Source organism: Panulirus ornatus, chromosome 12, assembly GCF_036320965.1.
Source record: "Panulirus ornatus isolate Po-2019 chromosome 12, ASM3632096v1, whole genome shotgun sequence".
Classification (NCBI taxonomy): domain Eukaryota; kingdom Metazoa; phylum Arthropoda; class Malacostraca; order Decapoda; family Palinuridae; genus Panulirus; species Panulirus ornatus.
The window spans coordinates 21961213-21979292 of record NC_092235.1 but is presented as its reverse complement, the minus strand read 5'-3'; the positions used below and the strand labels follow the sequence as shown (position 1 = coordinate 21979292).

The following is an 18080-nucleotide window of genomic DNA, read 5'->3' as shown; positions in this document are numbered from 1 at the left end:
GCTCGAAGGTGACTCAATTGAGGTCCCTCACAATTTGTGCTTAAATCATCTGATTTTACAATCTCTCTATGTACTTTCTTCATACCATCCATCTTAAAAATGGGACACATACCTTCACAGTTGCACAGTGAGCTTTGCATCTTTTGCACAGGAACGTCAAGACAATGACTTTCACTGCCATCCTCAACCGTCTGACTTTGAAAAGTACTTATACCAGTTTCCACAAAATCAATGTCAATACTGATGTCATCTTCTGTAGAGGCAGCTTTTATGGACTTATCTTGAAATAAGTTCTCATCTGGCTGGTGATCACTGTTTGAGGGAGGTTTCACTGGGAAAACAATTTTGCTATGAACATCACCACTACACAGTTCTACACCACCATCCAAAGTAAATGCATTCAATGAATCCTCATTTTGTATCACTTCAAGCTCTCTCGAAATGTGCACATCAGATGCATTTGTATCACTTGAGCTGCTTAGTTTTCTTTCTTCAAGTCCAGTACTGTTCCTCTCGCCAATAAAATATTCAAGGAGTTTCTTTCGGCAAGAGGGTTTTCCACTGTCAATGGACTCACTGCTCTTTTCACTTTGCTTGCTAACAATTTTGCTTTTACATTTTCTCATGAAGTGGTTTGAGTTTTCACAATGTAACTGTTTTTGTAACATAGTATCTTTTAATGTAGCATGAGAAACTAAATCATGAGACAATAAAAAATTTAATGAGTCAATCAAGTATGAAGATTCTAAATTGTGTGGTAGTATCCGGTAGCAATTGAGTTCCAAAACAATATTTTCTCCAGTAACGGTATCTGGTAAGGGTATTAGAGTAACTCGATCACCAGATTCTTCATCTGTAAAAACTGGAACCTTTCCAAAGTCTAGTACTTTTGGGCTTTGAGTCTCCTGATTTCTTGGTGAGCTACCATGAAATGACTGATAGGTTTTCTTATTTTGTGGGGTAATAAGGTCATCTAAGCACTTCTTTCTAAAGCTTCCAAAGAGGGCATCCAAACTGGAGGTGTGTACGTTTTTACCTTTAACTTGTCCTGAGCATATTTTCAAAGGAAGAACATCCAAAGGCACCTTATAAGGTGAAGTACGTGTGTTAAATATCTGGTGATTTCTCTGAAGATGAGTTGAATTACTATGATTGGACATATCCTCTGATGTACGACACTCTCCTTTACTGGAAGTTGAGTATTTATTGTTTTTTTTGTTATTACAGTGTAAGCTACTTCTGGCAACACACTGCAATTCTTCTCCATCGTTAGAATGAAGGTCTACCACAAAGTCACCCTCATTCAGTCCTGTACTTCTTAAGTTATCACACATTGCTGTGCCTGACAAAATATTTCTTCCATCAACAGATACATCCTGAGAATCACTAACAGTTATAGCAGAAGCCTCATGAATGATGTCCTCAAAGGTTCCATATAAAATGTCTCCTGTCTTCAACTTTAAATTGTCAGGTACCCTAAATGCATACAAACCACCATGTAACTTTACTATTTCTACTTTTAAGTTACATGGTAACTGTACTCCCTCAAGAGAGACGAAAGTATTACATTTGTCATCAAGTTTTGGGGCAGTGCTAGCCTGAGATAATGAATGAGACTGGCCACTTTCTTTGTGACTTCTATCTTGATCAGCAAAATCTCCATCTTGACATTCATCTACAGGTACAGCATTTCTGAAAGAAGGTAAATTTCCTTCTTTAAGGTAAGAATTTTTGTTTAATTCTATCAATTTTTGTACTTCAGATATAGGAGAGTCACTACTATGACCAGAAGTTATCACTTGGGATAATTCCCATGAAGCTACAGCTGTATCACTAGTGAAGTCATTATCTAAACTGTTACTCTCATTCTTACTATTTTCTGTACAGATATCAAGCCCCTCAGTCACCTTTCTGTTGGAGACTTTTGACAACTTCATTGGTTCTATATCACGGCCCATACTATTTTTTTCACTAAATTCATAAGGGTCATTTCCAGAACTTTTACAGGCAGTAAAATCACTTGAACTATCACAAGTATCGAGTTTTATAACTCTTGGGTTTATCTTAACATTCTTCTTTTGCTGCGCTTTAATACACAACTTCCTCGCATCTTTGCCTGCAACCTTATTACAATCATTGGCATGAGATTTCTTACATATCTCTATCTTCAAATCCCTCATGCCATTCTTCCTCTTTTGTTTTTCTCCCTTTGTGAATTTGTTACCACTTTTTGGTTTACTCTTGGCAGATTTTGCAGCGTTTTTTTCAAAAGTCAATCTACGGGGCATGCAAGTCTTAGATGATGATTCACTATAACATTCGGCTCTCTCTCTCTCTGCTGCAATTCCTCTTACAAGATGCTCATTCTCCTGCATGACTAGAAGCAAAGGAAAAACAATGATAGCTAACTGCCTAAGTAAAATTAAAGTATTAAACTTCTAATACACTTAAAAATATAGGGTAATCAATGTCAATGAAATCAACTGAGTGAGAACACATTAGACATTAAAATTCTTCAAAAGTCTGCTTAACACACCAAATAGAACTGCTTTAAAAAACGGTTTACAAAAAATATACTAGAATAAAATATCAAAAGATACATGTCACCAAGCAAGGGCATAGGGTTCAATGAATAATAAAAGCAAGGAATATGGGAAGACCTTTGCGGGATTCGGATATCTGCAACTGCATGGTGAATGATCCACTAACTTGTCACAAAATATTACAATGCTGTGTTCCTCACTAAATAAAGGTATGTGTAGTGGTCACAGGTCTATTGGAAATATGAAAGAAGAGATGTGAATGAGAACATTAAAGATGCTAGAAGCAAACCTTACAATACCAGATTTCAAGTGGTGATGGAAAGATGACTACTCCTGGATGCCTAAATTACTTATAAGTTCCCTACACGTCTCAGATGTTTTGACAGACACCTGATAAAGCAGCACCTACAGGCCTCATGCGCTTTTGATAGTCCATGGGAATAAATCCCCATGGATACACCTCATTTCATGAGTAAAACTTTGTTTCAGCCTCATCAAGCTAATGATCTCTTATAAGCTCATAGGATTATGCCCACAGAAGAGAAATATAATACATCAACAGGATTCAACCACACATAAACAAGACTGACCTAAAGTTTTTGGTCTGGAAAGGACTGAAACTCGAACCTTGGACATTCAATACATGTAAGCCTAATTCCATTTAATGCAGGAGAAAGGTGTATGCATTGTGAGTTATCCATCTCTACTGCTCTTAAATTTCTTACCTATCCTGACCTATATAAACTAGCATTTCAGAACCATACAGCAGAGCTGGGGCAAGTAATTCATTCAAGCTCCTTGCACATTATGCACTTAAATTCTTTCCATTAAACGGGGCTTTTAATGCCCCTATATACTCCAAATTTACTTCCTTGAAATACTCTACTCCCACCTTCAGCTTTTTCATAGAACTCATCCAATTATGTTAGAGCTATACATAAAAATCACACAAACATTCAGAATATTTCTTCAATATCAACAGTTATCACATTATCATACCTAAAAAATATTACATAAATCAATTTATATTTACTTTATCCATCATACTTGATCACTGTTTCCCATGTCAGTGAGGTAGCACCAGGAAACAACAAAGAAATATCCATCCACTTACCATTATCATTATTTTGCTTTGTCGCTGTCTCCCGCGTTAGCGAGGTAGGGCAAGGAAACAGACGAAAGAATGGCCCAACCCACCCACATACACATGTATATACATACACATCCACACACGCAAATATACATACCTATACATCTTAACATATACATATATATACACACACAGACATATACATATATACACATATACATCATTTATACTGTCTGCCTTTATTCATTCCCATTGCCACCTCGCCACACATGAAATAACAACCCCCTCCCCCCTCATGTGTGCGAGGTAGCGCTAGGAAAAGACAACAAAAGGCCACATTCGTTCACACTCAGTCTCTAGCTGTCATGTAATAATGCACTGAAACCACAGCTCCCTTTCTACATCCAGGCCCCACAGAACTTTCTATGGTTTACCCCAGACGCTTCACATGCCCTGGTTCAATCCATTGACAGCACATCAACCCCGGTATACCACATCGTTCCAATTCACTCTATTCCTTGCACGCCTTTCACCCTCCTGCATGTTCAGGCCCCGATCACTCAAAATCTTTTTCACTCCATCTTTCCATCTCCAATTTGGTCTTCCACTTCTCCTTGTTCCCTCCACCTCTGACACATATATCCTCTTTGTCAGTCTTTCCTCACTCATTCTCTCCATATGACCAAACCATCTCAATACACCCTCTTCTGCTCTCTCAACCACACTCTTTTTATTACCACACATCTCATATTGTCCTCAAACATCTCATTCCAGCACATCCATCCTCCTGCGCACAACTCTATCTATAGCCCACGCCTCGCAACCACACAACATTGTTGGAACCACTATTCCTTCAAACATACCCATTTTTGCTTTCCGAGATAATGTTCTTGACATCCACACATTCTTCAAGGCTCCCAGAATTTTCGCCCCCTCCCCCATCCTATGATGCACTTTCGCTTCCATGGTTCCATCCACAGCCAAATCCACTCCCAGACATCTAAAACACTTCACTTCCTCCAGTTTTTCTCCATTCAAACATACCTCCCAATTGACTTGACCCTCAACCCTACTGTACCTAATAACCTTGCTCTTATTCATATTTACTCTCAACTTTCTTCTTTCACACACTTTACCAAACTCAGTCACCAGCTTCTGCAGTTTCTCACATGAATCAGCCACCAGCGCTGTATCATCAGCGAACAACAAGTGACTCACTTCCTAAGCTCTCTCATCCACAACAGACTGCATACTTGCCCCTCTTTCCAAAACTCTTATATACACATATATAAATACACACACACATACATACATGGACATATACATATATACACATGTACATATTCATACTTGCTTGCCTTCATCCATTCCCAGCACCACCCCACGCCACAGCAAACATTATTGCCACCCGCTGCATCAGCGAGTTAGCACCAGGAAAACAGATAAAAAAGGCCACATTTGTTCACACTCAGTCTCTAACTGTCATGTGTAATGCACCAAAACCACAGCTCCCTATCTACATCTAAGCCACACAGACCTTTCCATAGTTTACCCTAGATGTCTCACATACCCTGGTTCAGTCCAGTGACAGCACATCAACCCCAGTATACCACATCGTTCCAATTCACTCTATTCCTTGCACCCTTCTGCATGTTCAGGCCCCGATCGCTTAAAATCTCTCACTCCATCCTTGGTCTCTTGCTTCTCACTGTTCCCTCCACTTCTTGACATATATACCCTCTTTGTCAACCTTTCCTCACTGATTCTCTCCATATGTCCAAACCATTTCTTCTGCTCTCTCAACCATACTCTTTTTATTACCATACAACTCTCTTACCCTTTCATTACTTACTCGATCAAACCCTCACACCACATACTGTCCTCAAGCATTTCATTTCCAATACATCCACTCTCCCCTGTACAACCTTATCTATGGCCCATGCCTCACAACCACATAATATTGTAGGAAGAGCTAGTCCTTCAAGCATAGACATTTTTGCTCTCCGAGATGAAGCTCTCTCTCTCCATGAATATTTCATTGCTCCTAGAATATTCTCCCCTCCCTCACCTTATGACTCACTTCCATGGCCCCATTCATTGCAAAGTTCATTCCTAGATATCTAATACACTTCACTTCCATCAGTTGTTCTCCATTCAAAGTCACATTCCAACTAAATTGTCCCCCAACCCTGCTGAACCTAATAATCTTGCTCTTATTCCCATTAATCTCATCTTTCTCTTTTCACACTTTTCCAACAGCCACCAGTGCTGTATCATCCATGAACAACTGACACACTTCCCAGGCCCTTTCATCTGCAGCAGACAGCATACTCCCCCCCTCTCCAAAACTCTTGCGTTTACCTCACTAACATAAACATATTAAACAACCATGGGGACATCACACACCCCTGCCACAGACAGACCATCACTGGGAACCAATCACTTTCTCCTTCCTAATCATGCACAATCCTTACATCCTTGATAAAAACTTCTCTGGTTCTAGCAGCTTACTTCCCACTCCATATACTCTTAAGACCTTCCACACAGCATCTCTATCAACCCTACCATATGCCTTCTCCAGATCCGTAAATGCTACATACATATCTGTCTGTGTTTTCAGCACTTCTCACATACATTCTTCAAAGCAAACACCTGATCTACACATCCTCTACCACTTCTGAAACCACAGAGAAATACAACATTACAAACAAAGGTTTTCTGTTTAAATCAGACATTATTTCAGTGAATTAACCTCATTTTGAGCATAATTTCTTATCACACTAAATCAGCACATGCATATCCTCCTAAATACTGTCTAAGGACAATTGCTGTACATTCCACCGTGAAAGACCCACCAGCAATGCTCAGAACACACTAATTACATAAGGTGGTATAACCTATCAAATTTGAAGCAATACTGTGGATAAGATATGGTTTGGCCCTTTTCCCAATTACTTGTTTTTTTTCAGCCACCTCCACACAAAGGCATTCCTTTTGATAGTCTGCTGAATATTCTGGTGCCCTGAGTGATCCTTTCAATAAGATGTTTGCCTTTTGTTGCATAACTTCCACCTACTTCTGCCTTTGTGTGCTTCCTTACTTCAATAGTACTTACCCTTGTGTACACCTGCTGATGAACAAGTATCTCTCAGCATTTTGTAAGTTTTCTTTGTGCAAAAATGTGTGCCTGATGCGCTTATATGATAACCAAACCAAAGAATGGAGATCTCCAACTTATGTCCCATTCACTGCTATCAAGTTCAAGAAACTAAAAGCTGTGCTGATGGTCTACAACACAATGCCTAAAAAGGTTCTTGTACATAGCACCCTACAATGACTCTGGGTAGAGGATGCAGACAGTCTTACACTAAAATGTTTTAAGAAAATTCTGCTTTACTCTTATTAGACAAGAAAAAGATGTTGAAGACATGGACAGAGAAAAGAACGAGGGGTGCCTTTGCAAGTGCAAAAAAGGAAAAATGCATGATGGGAGCATAAAGACAAAAAGAGAAATGAAAAAAAAAATATATATATATATATATATATATCCCTGGGGATAGGGGAGAAAGAATACTTCCCATGTATTCCCTGCATGTCATAGAAGGTGACTAAAAGGGGAGGGAGCGGGGGGCTGGAAATCCTCCCCTCTCATTATTTTTTTTTAATTTTCCAAAAGAAGGAACAGAGAATGGGGCCAGGTGAGGATATTCCCTCAAAGGCCCAGTTCTCTGTTCTTAACGCTACCTTGCTAATGCGGGAAATGGTGAATAGTTTGAAAGAAAGAAAGAAATAAAGGACTGGGTAGGTTTGATGAATATGGTGCTACAATACATTTGGCTAATGAGACCAATTCACAGAAGAATGGCAAATTCTTTAAGTTCAACAGAAAAGCTTCTGTGGGCAAATAAAATGAACAAATCTACTAACCCTATAAGAAACTGCTTGTAAACTTAAAATTACACAGACTGTGTTACTTTTACAAGCTAATTTCTTGAAAAATTCATTCTAACTCTTGATTTCATCATGTACCTCATTTATCATGTCTTAAAACACAAAACAATACAAGGGTTGCAGTGCAAATTTTGTTAACTCTTAACCTCTTGGAACTGAATTCAGGATGCTAATCACTGGATCAAAAGCAAAATTCTTCAATCTGTGCGGGCAGAAACACTGCCTGACTAACTAGGCTGTAACTCCATCAAATGCTGGATCCTAAGTAGACTTTGCTCAATAGCTACCCACTAACAACAACCTGATATTTTATTGTGAAAATCAGAAGTCAAATGATTCTTGCCTTTTGCTTTTGTGGAAGGTGACAATCTAAACATTCTATGTAGGTCCAGTTCCTCTTTCAAATGAGAATGCATACTTCGGAGGTCCTTCTTCAATGACTTTTGACAATGATGACTCTTCCCATTTGGTAAAAGCACCTGCTGAGCAATGAAAACATACCTAGAGGAAAATATGATACTTTTAAATGATCTGATGGTACTTTGTCTCCCCAAAATTTGTGGATGAACAGCCCGTTTGTGCAAAATAATTACCTACCAAAGAGGTATGTCTATACACACTTTATCCTTGATTCATCTCATGCTATATATATAGATGTGTGGAAATAAAAAGTGTGGCTGAGAGAGCAAAAGAGGGTGCGTGGAAATGGTTTGGACATATGGAGAGAATGAATGAGGAAAGAATGACAGGATATATGTATCAGAGGTGGAGGGAACAAGGAGAAGCAGGAGACCAAATTGGAGGTAAGAGGATGGAATGAAAAAGATTTAGAGTGATTGGGGCCTGAACATACAGGAGGGTGAGAGGCATGCAAGGAATAGAGTGAAATGGAACAATGTGGTATACCGGGGTCACTTGATGTCAATGGACTGAACCAGGGCATGTGAAACGTCTGGGGTGAACCATGGAAAAGTCTGTGGGGCCTGGATGTAGATAGGGAGCTGTGGTTTCACTGCAATACACATGACAGATAAAGACTTGAGTGTGAATGAATGCTGGCCTTTTTTGTCTGCTTTCCTGGCACTACCTCACTGAAGCAAGGGGTAGTGATGCTATTTCCTGTGGGACAGGATAGCGACAGGAATGGATGAAGGCAAGCAAGTATGAATATGTACTTGTGTATTTGCTTCCACTAGGGCAGCAAGTCCAACTCACTGCAGCATGTTACTGATATGAGCCACATTTATGTGCTGTAATATTGTTTTAAAGCAGACAAAGCAATGACCTCAGGTGATCTTATTTACTCCCTTGCTATCAAGTTTAATACTCTGGAAACAGGGCCCACCACTCACAGTCAAGTACCACAGACCAATGTCACAGAGTCTCTTCTGACCACTTCAGATGTCCTGTTTCAGCCTACTGACAGCAAGTTGCCACTTTATACCACAATGCTCCAAGGTGCTCTATCCCATGCAAATCCCACTCTCCTAATGTTCAGGTACCAGCACCTCAAAGCATATTTCATTCCTTTCTTTCATCTCCTTCATGGTCTTCCCTCCCTCCTACTCACTCAACTTTTGTCTTATAGATCTGTCAGTCTTTCACTCGACTTCTGTTTTATGGATAATCTTTGTCAGTCTTTCTTCGCTAATTTCTCTTCATATGTCTATACAATTTCAGCACAGCCTGGTTTGATCTCTAAATTCAACTGCATTTCATACCATATCTTGCTCTTACTGTCATTTAAGGCCTTACATAATCAACCCTCATCACATAACATTCTCTCCTTGCATTTCACTTCCAACACATCCACAGTTTTCTGCATTTAGGGCCTTTGTCTTGCAAACATACGAAACCGTCTAGACTTAAGTATTACTGTATAGTTATTTCAATACAAAATTTCTAATCAATCATCCCCAGATCCCTCTTTATGGGACTCCTCCAACTGTAAGGCTCCACTATAAATAGTAGCTGGAAATGAAGGACTAATTTGACAAAAGAAACTCCTTGACAAGATCTCTTCCAGGATAAGTCTAGCTTTATTGCAGCTTTTTCATGTTTTTTCAAGTCACAATTTTTCTATAAAAGTGAAATTGTGTTTCCCTTTACTGAAAAAACATCCATTTTTCAGAAGAACCAAGAATATATTGTGCCTGCTGAAGAGGTCAAGCAATGAGTGCGACGTATGTACATTCCTTTTCTATACATTAATGGATAAAGGTAAATAGAAATTGCATGCATGGACTTCTACAACAATTACCTTAACATCTGTCCTGACGCATGGTCCTTTAGCACTTATGGTGACACGTGGCTTAATGATACGTCGCCATCCCTCTGGTACATGTTCATTATCTTGGATTTCGACTCCTGAAAAGATAAATGTAACTCATGGAAATATTCTTGAACTTTGTGCATCTCAATGTTAATGTGGTTTCAATTCTTTTAATCAAGCATTTTTAGAATGAATTCAGTATTTTTGATTTTTCAGTGAATTTTCAACTGCCTCTAACTCACTTTTGTCCAAAAAAAATTTCTAGACATAATTACTTTCACTGTCTTTGATTCTTTCACCATAACTGGCAGTCTCTCATCTCTACTCATGATGATAGACATTTTCCTGTAGTTTGGGGGGGGAATAAAAAAAAAAATCCATTGCAGTCTTCCAAGATATCACTGCAAAACATTTTCCTTTTCAGAAAAATACTTCACTAACTGATAAATAACAGTCTTATACAGTATATGTATTTTATTTCTTAAGTACCTTATCCTTTTTCCTTACTTTCTTGCCTGTTCATACCTATCAACTTAGTGAGGTATACATGTAGAACACATGACTGAACCTTAGAAGCATGTCCTCACTTGGCTTCTTCCTCTCCTCATTCTTTGGGAAAGTAATAACACTGGAGGGGAGGACTTTCAGCTCTCCTACCTTCTTAATTTCCTCCTACAACACACAGGACAAAACACAAACAGTAATCTTTCTCCCCTATCCCCTGAGATACTACTAATAAAACATGATGGCTTGAGAATGGATGATAAAAAGTGAAACCATTTATCATCTGTTCCTGGTGCTACCCTGCTAATGCAAGATATTACAAACAAATAATCATAAAAATAAGGATAACAGAATAAAAGCATCATTTGCTAACATCCACTCCTAAGCTGGCATATGTAAAGCATCAAAACCAGACACCTTATGCAAACTCAAACCCCAAAGAACATTCTAAGGTTTCCCTTGACCACTTATTAGCTGCAGTTTACCCACGGTGTACCACAACAATCCAATTTATTCTGTCCTATGCACATCTTTTATCCTCCTGAATGTTCAACCCCAGATACTTTGAAGTCTCTCTATTTTTCTACCTCCTCAGTCTTCCCATCTCATTGCCATCTCTACTTCAGACACATATCTTATCAATCAGTCTCTCTTTGCTCATCCTCTCCTTAAATCCTGCATGAGATTACACTATGAGTGGAGCTCACCACTGGCAAGACTGTACCACTGTCAACAGAAGAAAAGGAGCAGTATCTCCAAAGTCTACTATTTCTCCGCAACTGATTGTAAGGCAGCCTTGAAACAGGAGGAGTCCCATAATTGGGGTTGCAGATTTATATTTTAATACGATTTCAACAATCTCTGGTTGGCTCTCATAATCACACTGCATTTTCTATCACACCTCTCTTACACTGTCATGCCTTATGTGATCAACATTCCTCATACCAAATGATGTCCTCAGTTATTCTATTTCTAGCACATCCATCCTTTTCTATTCATGGCCCCAAGATCCACACCTATAAAACACTGCTGAGATTACTATACCTGAAAAGACTGAGATGAAATGGTTTAGAAATATGGAGAGCACATACCTGTCAGAAGTAGAAGGAACAGGAAAAAGCGGGAAGGCAAGGGGAGTGAAAGATGCTTTGAGAATTTGGATTCTGGACATGCAAGAAGCTATGAACTGTGCACAGCATAGAGCATGTAGTGATATGGTATACAGGGGGTAATGTGTTTTCAACAAGCTGAAATAGGGCATATGAAACATTCAGGGGTCACCACAGGGAGGTCTGTAATGCTTGGTTGTAGGTAAGGAGCTCTGGTTTCAATACATTTTACAGAAGAGCTAAAGAGTGAATGTGGATTACTGGAAGTTCTTCATCCATTCCTGGCACTACTTCACTGTCACAAGAAATGGTAGACAGTTATGAAATAATAATAACAAAGATTTTTTTTTTTTTTTTTTTTAAATAATCGCCATTTCCCACGTTAGCGAGGTAGCGTTAAGAACAGGGGACTGGGCCTTTTTTAGAATATCCTCACCTGGCCCCCTCTGTTCCTTCTTTTGGAAAATTAAAACAAAGATAATAATAATAATAATAATAAATTTATCATTCATTATACTTAATTGATGTTTCCTGTGTCATGCGAGGCAGCACCACGAAACAGACGAAGAAGGCCCGTCCACTCTTATAAACATAAATATACATAAACGCCCATACACGCACATGTACAACCACATACACAGATACATACATATGTACATATTCATACTTGCTTTGCCTGCATCTATTCCTGGCACTACCCTGCCCCGCAAGAGACAGCATTGCTACCCCCTGCTTCAGTGAGATAGCACCAGGAAAAGTGGCAAAAAAGGCCACATTTGTTCACACTCAGTCTCTAGCTGCCAAGTGTAATGTACCAAAACCACAGCTCCCTATCCACATCCAGGCCCCACAGACCTTTCCATGGTTTACCCATGAAGTTTCACATGCCCTGGTTCAGTCCACTGGCAGCACGTCGACCCCAGAACACCACATTGTTCCAGTTCACTACTCCTTTCACACCTCTCACCCTCCTGTACATTCAGGCCCCCATCACTCAAAATCTTTTTCACTCCATCCTTCCACCACCAATTTGGTCTCCAGTTTCTCCTTGTTCCCTCCACCTCTGACACACATCCTCTTTTTTTATCAATCTTTTCTCACTTATTCTATCCATATGCCCAACCCATTTCAACACACCCTCTTCTGCTCTCTCAACCAAACTCTTTTCATCTCCACACATCTCTCTTAACCATTCATTATTTACTTGATCAAACTACCTTATACCACATATTGTCCTCAAACATTTCATTTCCAACAGATAATAATAATAATAATAATTTATGCAGGATTATTCCCTCAAAGGCCCAGTCCTCTTTCTTAATGCTACCTCGCTAATGCGGGAAGTGGCGAATAGTATGAAAGAAAAAAGAAAGAAAATAATAATAACAAAAATAATAATAATCTTTTCTCATTCTTGATCGTCATTTCCCGCATTAGCTAAAGCAGGAATAATAATTATAATAATAATAAACAATAAGAACAAAATATATAAAAATAATGATAAAAAATATAAAAAAGGCAAAACAGAATAACACACTCAGCGATCAATCTAATGTTAAGGTTAATCAACATATCATTCATTGCATTTAGACCTGAATCACAAAACATGGCTTCTGTGTTACACTCACTTAAAAATGTTCACACTATTCTAATGCTATCATGACAACATCAGCACTGTAGGTAGTAGTTGGTAGGCAGCCAATGACCAGGGATATTACCAGTACTACCCGTCTGGGTATGAGGAGGGTTAGTGACATCTGCTTAGTGAGCCAGCACTTTAGTAGTTGTCAAGTTACACTCCTCTAACCCAGGTAGCAGTCTTTTCTTTTTGTCATACTAACATGTGGACTACTGGCATTCTGTCTACAATGTACAATTTCTCCTTGTCATGTGTAACACTTGACTCATGCAGCTCATTCTTCATAACTATATTTTCCTGCAGTGAGCACTATGCGCTAGCACTGCCTTTTGGCAGAAAGTAGGAGCAGTAGGTAGTAGTAGTGGGTAGGAACATTTATGCAAGATTATTATAAGGTAGAAACATTAGGTAGCAGTAGTAGGTAGGAGCATAAGATTGAACAGTAGGGAGGGGCCTCTGCAAACACTGTGCTAGACTTGTCCTCTAACAGTGGCCTGTTGTGGGTGAGGCACTAAAGGATAAGAAGCAGCACTGGAGTTCTTTAGTCGTGGAGGCACTGTTGCCGTGGCCACCCCTTTTAGATAGTTCCAACTGAAACAGGAGTCAGTGATATAGATAGATATACAGAACATCAGCACTAGAAACAGAGCTGCAGGGAAAAATATTTTCTAAAGCATCAATACCAAGGTATCTGGCAAACAAGCTGAGCCTTGTTAGAGTAAGTATGTGAGGGGGAAGATCTCCAATGTCAAGCAAGTTTGGTATGAAAGATGGAGTTAATACTTACTGTCAGTATTTATGGGAAGGCAAGGACTCCATCTAGTCATGAACTGGCAATTATCAATGGTCTTAATATCATGTGTCTGCTACACAGAAAAGGATTCTATAGGTTATAATTTCATCCTTACATCTAAGACCTTCCAAAAAGCTATATTCTGTAACTCCTACTGAACTACTTTTGAAGACTACCTGATTAACCAAGTCATTTTCGTTTACAAAATCTTCAGATCCTTTCATATAATCTTAAATCACTTCATGCTTTCATACAAATAATACAAGCATTTGTGTGCTACATCATTCTCAATCTTCCATATCTATGACCTGTGACTTGTTCAAGTTTCAGCATGTTTCACATTAAAAAAAAAAAAGACTAACCTTTTAAATTTCTCAGTAAACTTCCGTTGTGTTCAAGCTTAGGTGATTTATGTCTTGTTCTGTTTATGGCTGACTTCTTTGGCTCCTGCCGAGTTTTCTTGAATTTTTCAACTTTCAATTCTTCATTAGCATTCCCTACTCTCTCTGATGATAGATAAGTAACTTCCTTATCTATCTTGAGTGTTTTTTGGCTGCCATCAGATTCATTGTTTTCTTGTTTTTTAAATTCTTTCCCTTCAAATCGTACAACTTTCTTCTTACTCTTACATTTTTCAACACTAATAGCCTTCTCTGTATTACTTTCCTCTTTAGGTGAACTTTTGGCATGCCTTATTTTCAAGTTCTTATCAATTTCAACTTTGCAAGACTTTCCAACATGCTGTATTTCCAAGTCTCGCAAGTCCTTCTCAGTATTACTTTCATCTTGAGATGAACTTTTGGCAAGCCTTATTTCCAACTCATTATCAACTTCCACTTTGGATAACTTTTCAACGTGCTTTATTTCAGATTCTCTAAAGTCCTTTTCACATGTCATGGAATGGATCTTGTCTTGCCTTTCGAAATCACATAAATGAACTTTATTCTTATGTTTCCTCATGCTGTTAAAAAAATTGATATTCAGACTATGCCCTTCACATCTTAAAGGTTTTGATATAACTTTTGAGGAGAGAGGTTTAAAGACATATGATGAACTTCCCTCTAGTGTTTTAGATGTGGCTTCATCCTTTAAATACCAAACTGAGTTATGCTGATCATGATCTGTACTGCTATTTGTTGCTGCATCTTTACTTGATTTCCTCTTTTGGGTTTTCATATCCTCAGATGAAATTTCTGAGGTTTTCTTTACTATATGTGAAGACAGATTTTCCGTATCACTTTCTAAAACTAAATAAAAATTTTCATCAGTATCAGTAAATAACTCTTCTGAACTCCTCCTCCTCCACTTTTGCATTTTCATTTGAGTATCTACTACCTTTTGGCTATTTACAATATCTTGGGCAGATAAACCTTTTTTGTATTCATTTTCGTGAAATTGTAAAACAGAAATGTTTTGTGCATTATCTACTTTGGATGCTTTGTCTTCTATCTCTGATTCACTGTCAACTAATATGTTATCAGGAGAATCTGAACTATTTTTTACATGCAAATTAGTACCTTTTGCATCAATTAATAAATCATCAATCTGTATTCCTTCAGCATGATTTTCATCATAGTTCAAACCATTCCTCTGAGACTGGAGGTGCTTAAAATTCCTTCTTTCAAGACCTTTGTTACATGGGTCTGGAACAACTTCATTGTGACTTCTTAATCTTTTCTCTGTATGGAAATCAGTAAAATCATCATTAGTGTTTAATTTACCAGGACATTTGACTCTCCATGTTACTTTACTACTGTCTACAAAATCAACACTACTGTCTCTTTCAGCATCTTCCTGTATTACAGCTGAAGTGCTCCTATAATCCTTATTTGTATGAATTTTCGATAAACCTATCTGATCATCAGCTACTCTGTCATTCTTAGGTGCACTTTTGTCACTCTTTGCACCTTCATTTTCTTCACTCTTCTCTTCGTCACAATACACATCAACATTTCCTTCTCTCTTGTCAATATTTTCATCATAATCTAGTCTTGCTTCCATACTAAGGTCTTCCCTTAATACATTCTTTTCTCTTTGGCACTCCTCTTGACCATCTTTCGTTGTATGTCCAACTTTATCTTCATGGTCCAGCTGACTTATCATTTTCTTTTCTCTCTCATGTCTATTCATTTCTGTACCACATTTTCTTTTCCTGACCTTACAGGATCTTCCCCGTGCAATACTCTTATCATTACTGTTAACATAACTCTTTTCAAATGAACCTGGAGTGTTGCAACAAATTTCAAATTCAGTTTCAGTCATTTTCACTTTCTTTGGTCGAAAGATAGTTTCATTGCTAATCTCACTCTTCAAACTAACTTCTCGAAGCCTTTTAGTTACCCTTGCTGGTCTACCACTTGCGTCTATAATGTCGAATTTGGCATGACAAGATCTGGTACAATTATGTGAATCAATCTTCTGGGAGTTGACTTTCTGATTGTGTGAAATTAATGTTGTACAGGTTTCAGAATCCTCATGCTCTTCTAATCCTTCCTTTACCGAGCTTCTGTTAATTGCTTTATTCTCTTTCTCTGTTCTTTTCCCACCACCAGATATATCTAAGCTGTATGAAGTTAATGTTTCACAAGTCTCCAGATCCTTATGCTTTTTGAATCTTTTTTTAATTGATGTACTTTCATCAGTTATGTTTTCTTTATCCTCTCTCTTACCACCAACAGACACATCTGGTTTGGAAGAACCTTCAATAACTTTCATATTCTGGTTAACAAATGTTAATGGTATTTGTAATGGAGGTGGAATCACAGATGAATTATATGATGGATTTAAGTCCTGTGATGGGGAGAGAATTATTCTATCCAACATGAGATGTTTTGATGATTTCTGCATATGTTGTGATTCTTCTAATTTTGGGCACTTCTGAATGCCTGTCTTTACAGATGGCATTAAACTTGTGAGGTGATGAAGGGTTGTCTTCAATATGCTGATAACTGTCTTGTGATTCACCTGCATTGGTGGATCCTGTAAAAGAAATTATTCATATCTCTAATAAGCATCATTACCAAATTATACACATTTAATTTTCATCACCATTTTATTTACATCCGCAATGGTGTGTGGTTGTTAAGATAATTACGACAAGGAATTCCTCTTATTCTTATTCTAAAGTCTAACCTCTTATTCTTATTCTAAAGTCTAAGTCTAACTAGAAATTAATTACTGCAAAGTACTTTATAATGACTGAAATATAGTACACCATCATACATTAATCAGTGGATGTAAAATTCGGAAGTGACCTAAAAAGAATTCAGAAGAGAATGAATGACGCAGTACACCCTTGGGGAAATGAAGATTAAGTAAAGGCATGAGAGAACAAGATACAAAATGATCATCTTCAGGAAGAAACAATAACTGACGATGTACTGTAAGACAGGATTTTGCTAAACAAGCGGACAGAATGAGGAGGGTATGAGAAAGATGTCTTGAGGAAGGAGCCTCATACTGTACTATGGGCATGGTATGTGAAGATTCTTTAACTGTTCAGTCAGGTTACATATAAATGGATGAGTTTCACAGGGTTTGTTCATACAATAAACTCTTTCTTCCTAATTCATATAAAGCAGGTCTTTTCACTGGAAGATGACAAGGTTCAATATTCTTATACTTTGCTAAAGTTAACAATTCACATAGCTTATGTGATGAGTCAGTACTCACATTATTATCAAAGCCTGGTGATCGTTTGTCATTATCCAATACATCGAGGATTTCTGAAGTTTCCATTGACTGAAGGGATTTTGGAGCAATCTGGAAAAGTATTAAGCATAATTCCAAAGAAGATGCAGCATCCCTACAGAAAAACAAAATTATATGCATATTTCTTTTTTCATACCTGTTTGCTGTGCCCCACCTTTGTAAGGTAGTGCTACGAACAGACAAGTAAGCCAGTGGAAAAATCTTTTCTTGACTACTACTTCTGTTCTTTTTTCTTTGAAAAGTGAGAAGGAAGATTTCTAGCACCCCTTTCCCACACCCTCTTGGTTGTCTTTTATGACACACATAAGATGTGTATAGTATTCCTTCCCCATGTCTAAAAAGGATCATAAATATGTTCATAAATATAAATAAATCATTAAAATCTCACAAAGGAATTTTATATAAGGCAGCTCTGAGCTTGTTAGAGTCTAGTTTCTAAGTTTGAATCCTACCTTACCCATCACCCAT

The 18080-nt window shown here is 38.1% G+C and overlaps 1 protein-coding gene across 1 annotated transcript in view; it reads right to left on the bottom strand.

Annotated features, from left to right (window-relative positions):
- The window catches only part of LOC139751844 (uncharacterized), a 62811-nt gene that overhangs the window by 25633 nt on the left and 19098 nt on the right, over positions 1-18080 (bottom strand). Inside the window, exons 9-13 of the mRNA XM_071667473.1 lie at positions 17574-17663; positions 14264-16880; positions 9845-9951; positions 7928-8066; positions 113-2377 (exon numbers count right to left, since the gene is read on the bottom strand). Coding sequence (XP_071523574.1) covers positions 113-2377; positions 7928-8066; positions 9845-9951; positions 14264-16880; positions 17574-17663 — 5218 coding nt within the window. The remainder of the gene's footprint in view (positions 1-112; positions 2378-7927; positions 8067-9844; positions 9952-14263; positions 16881-17573; positions 17664-18080) is intronic.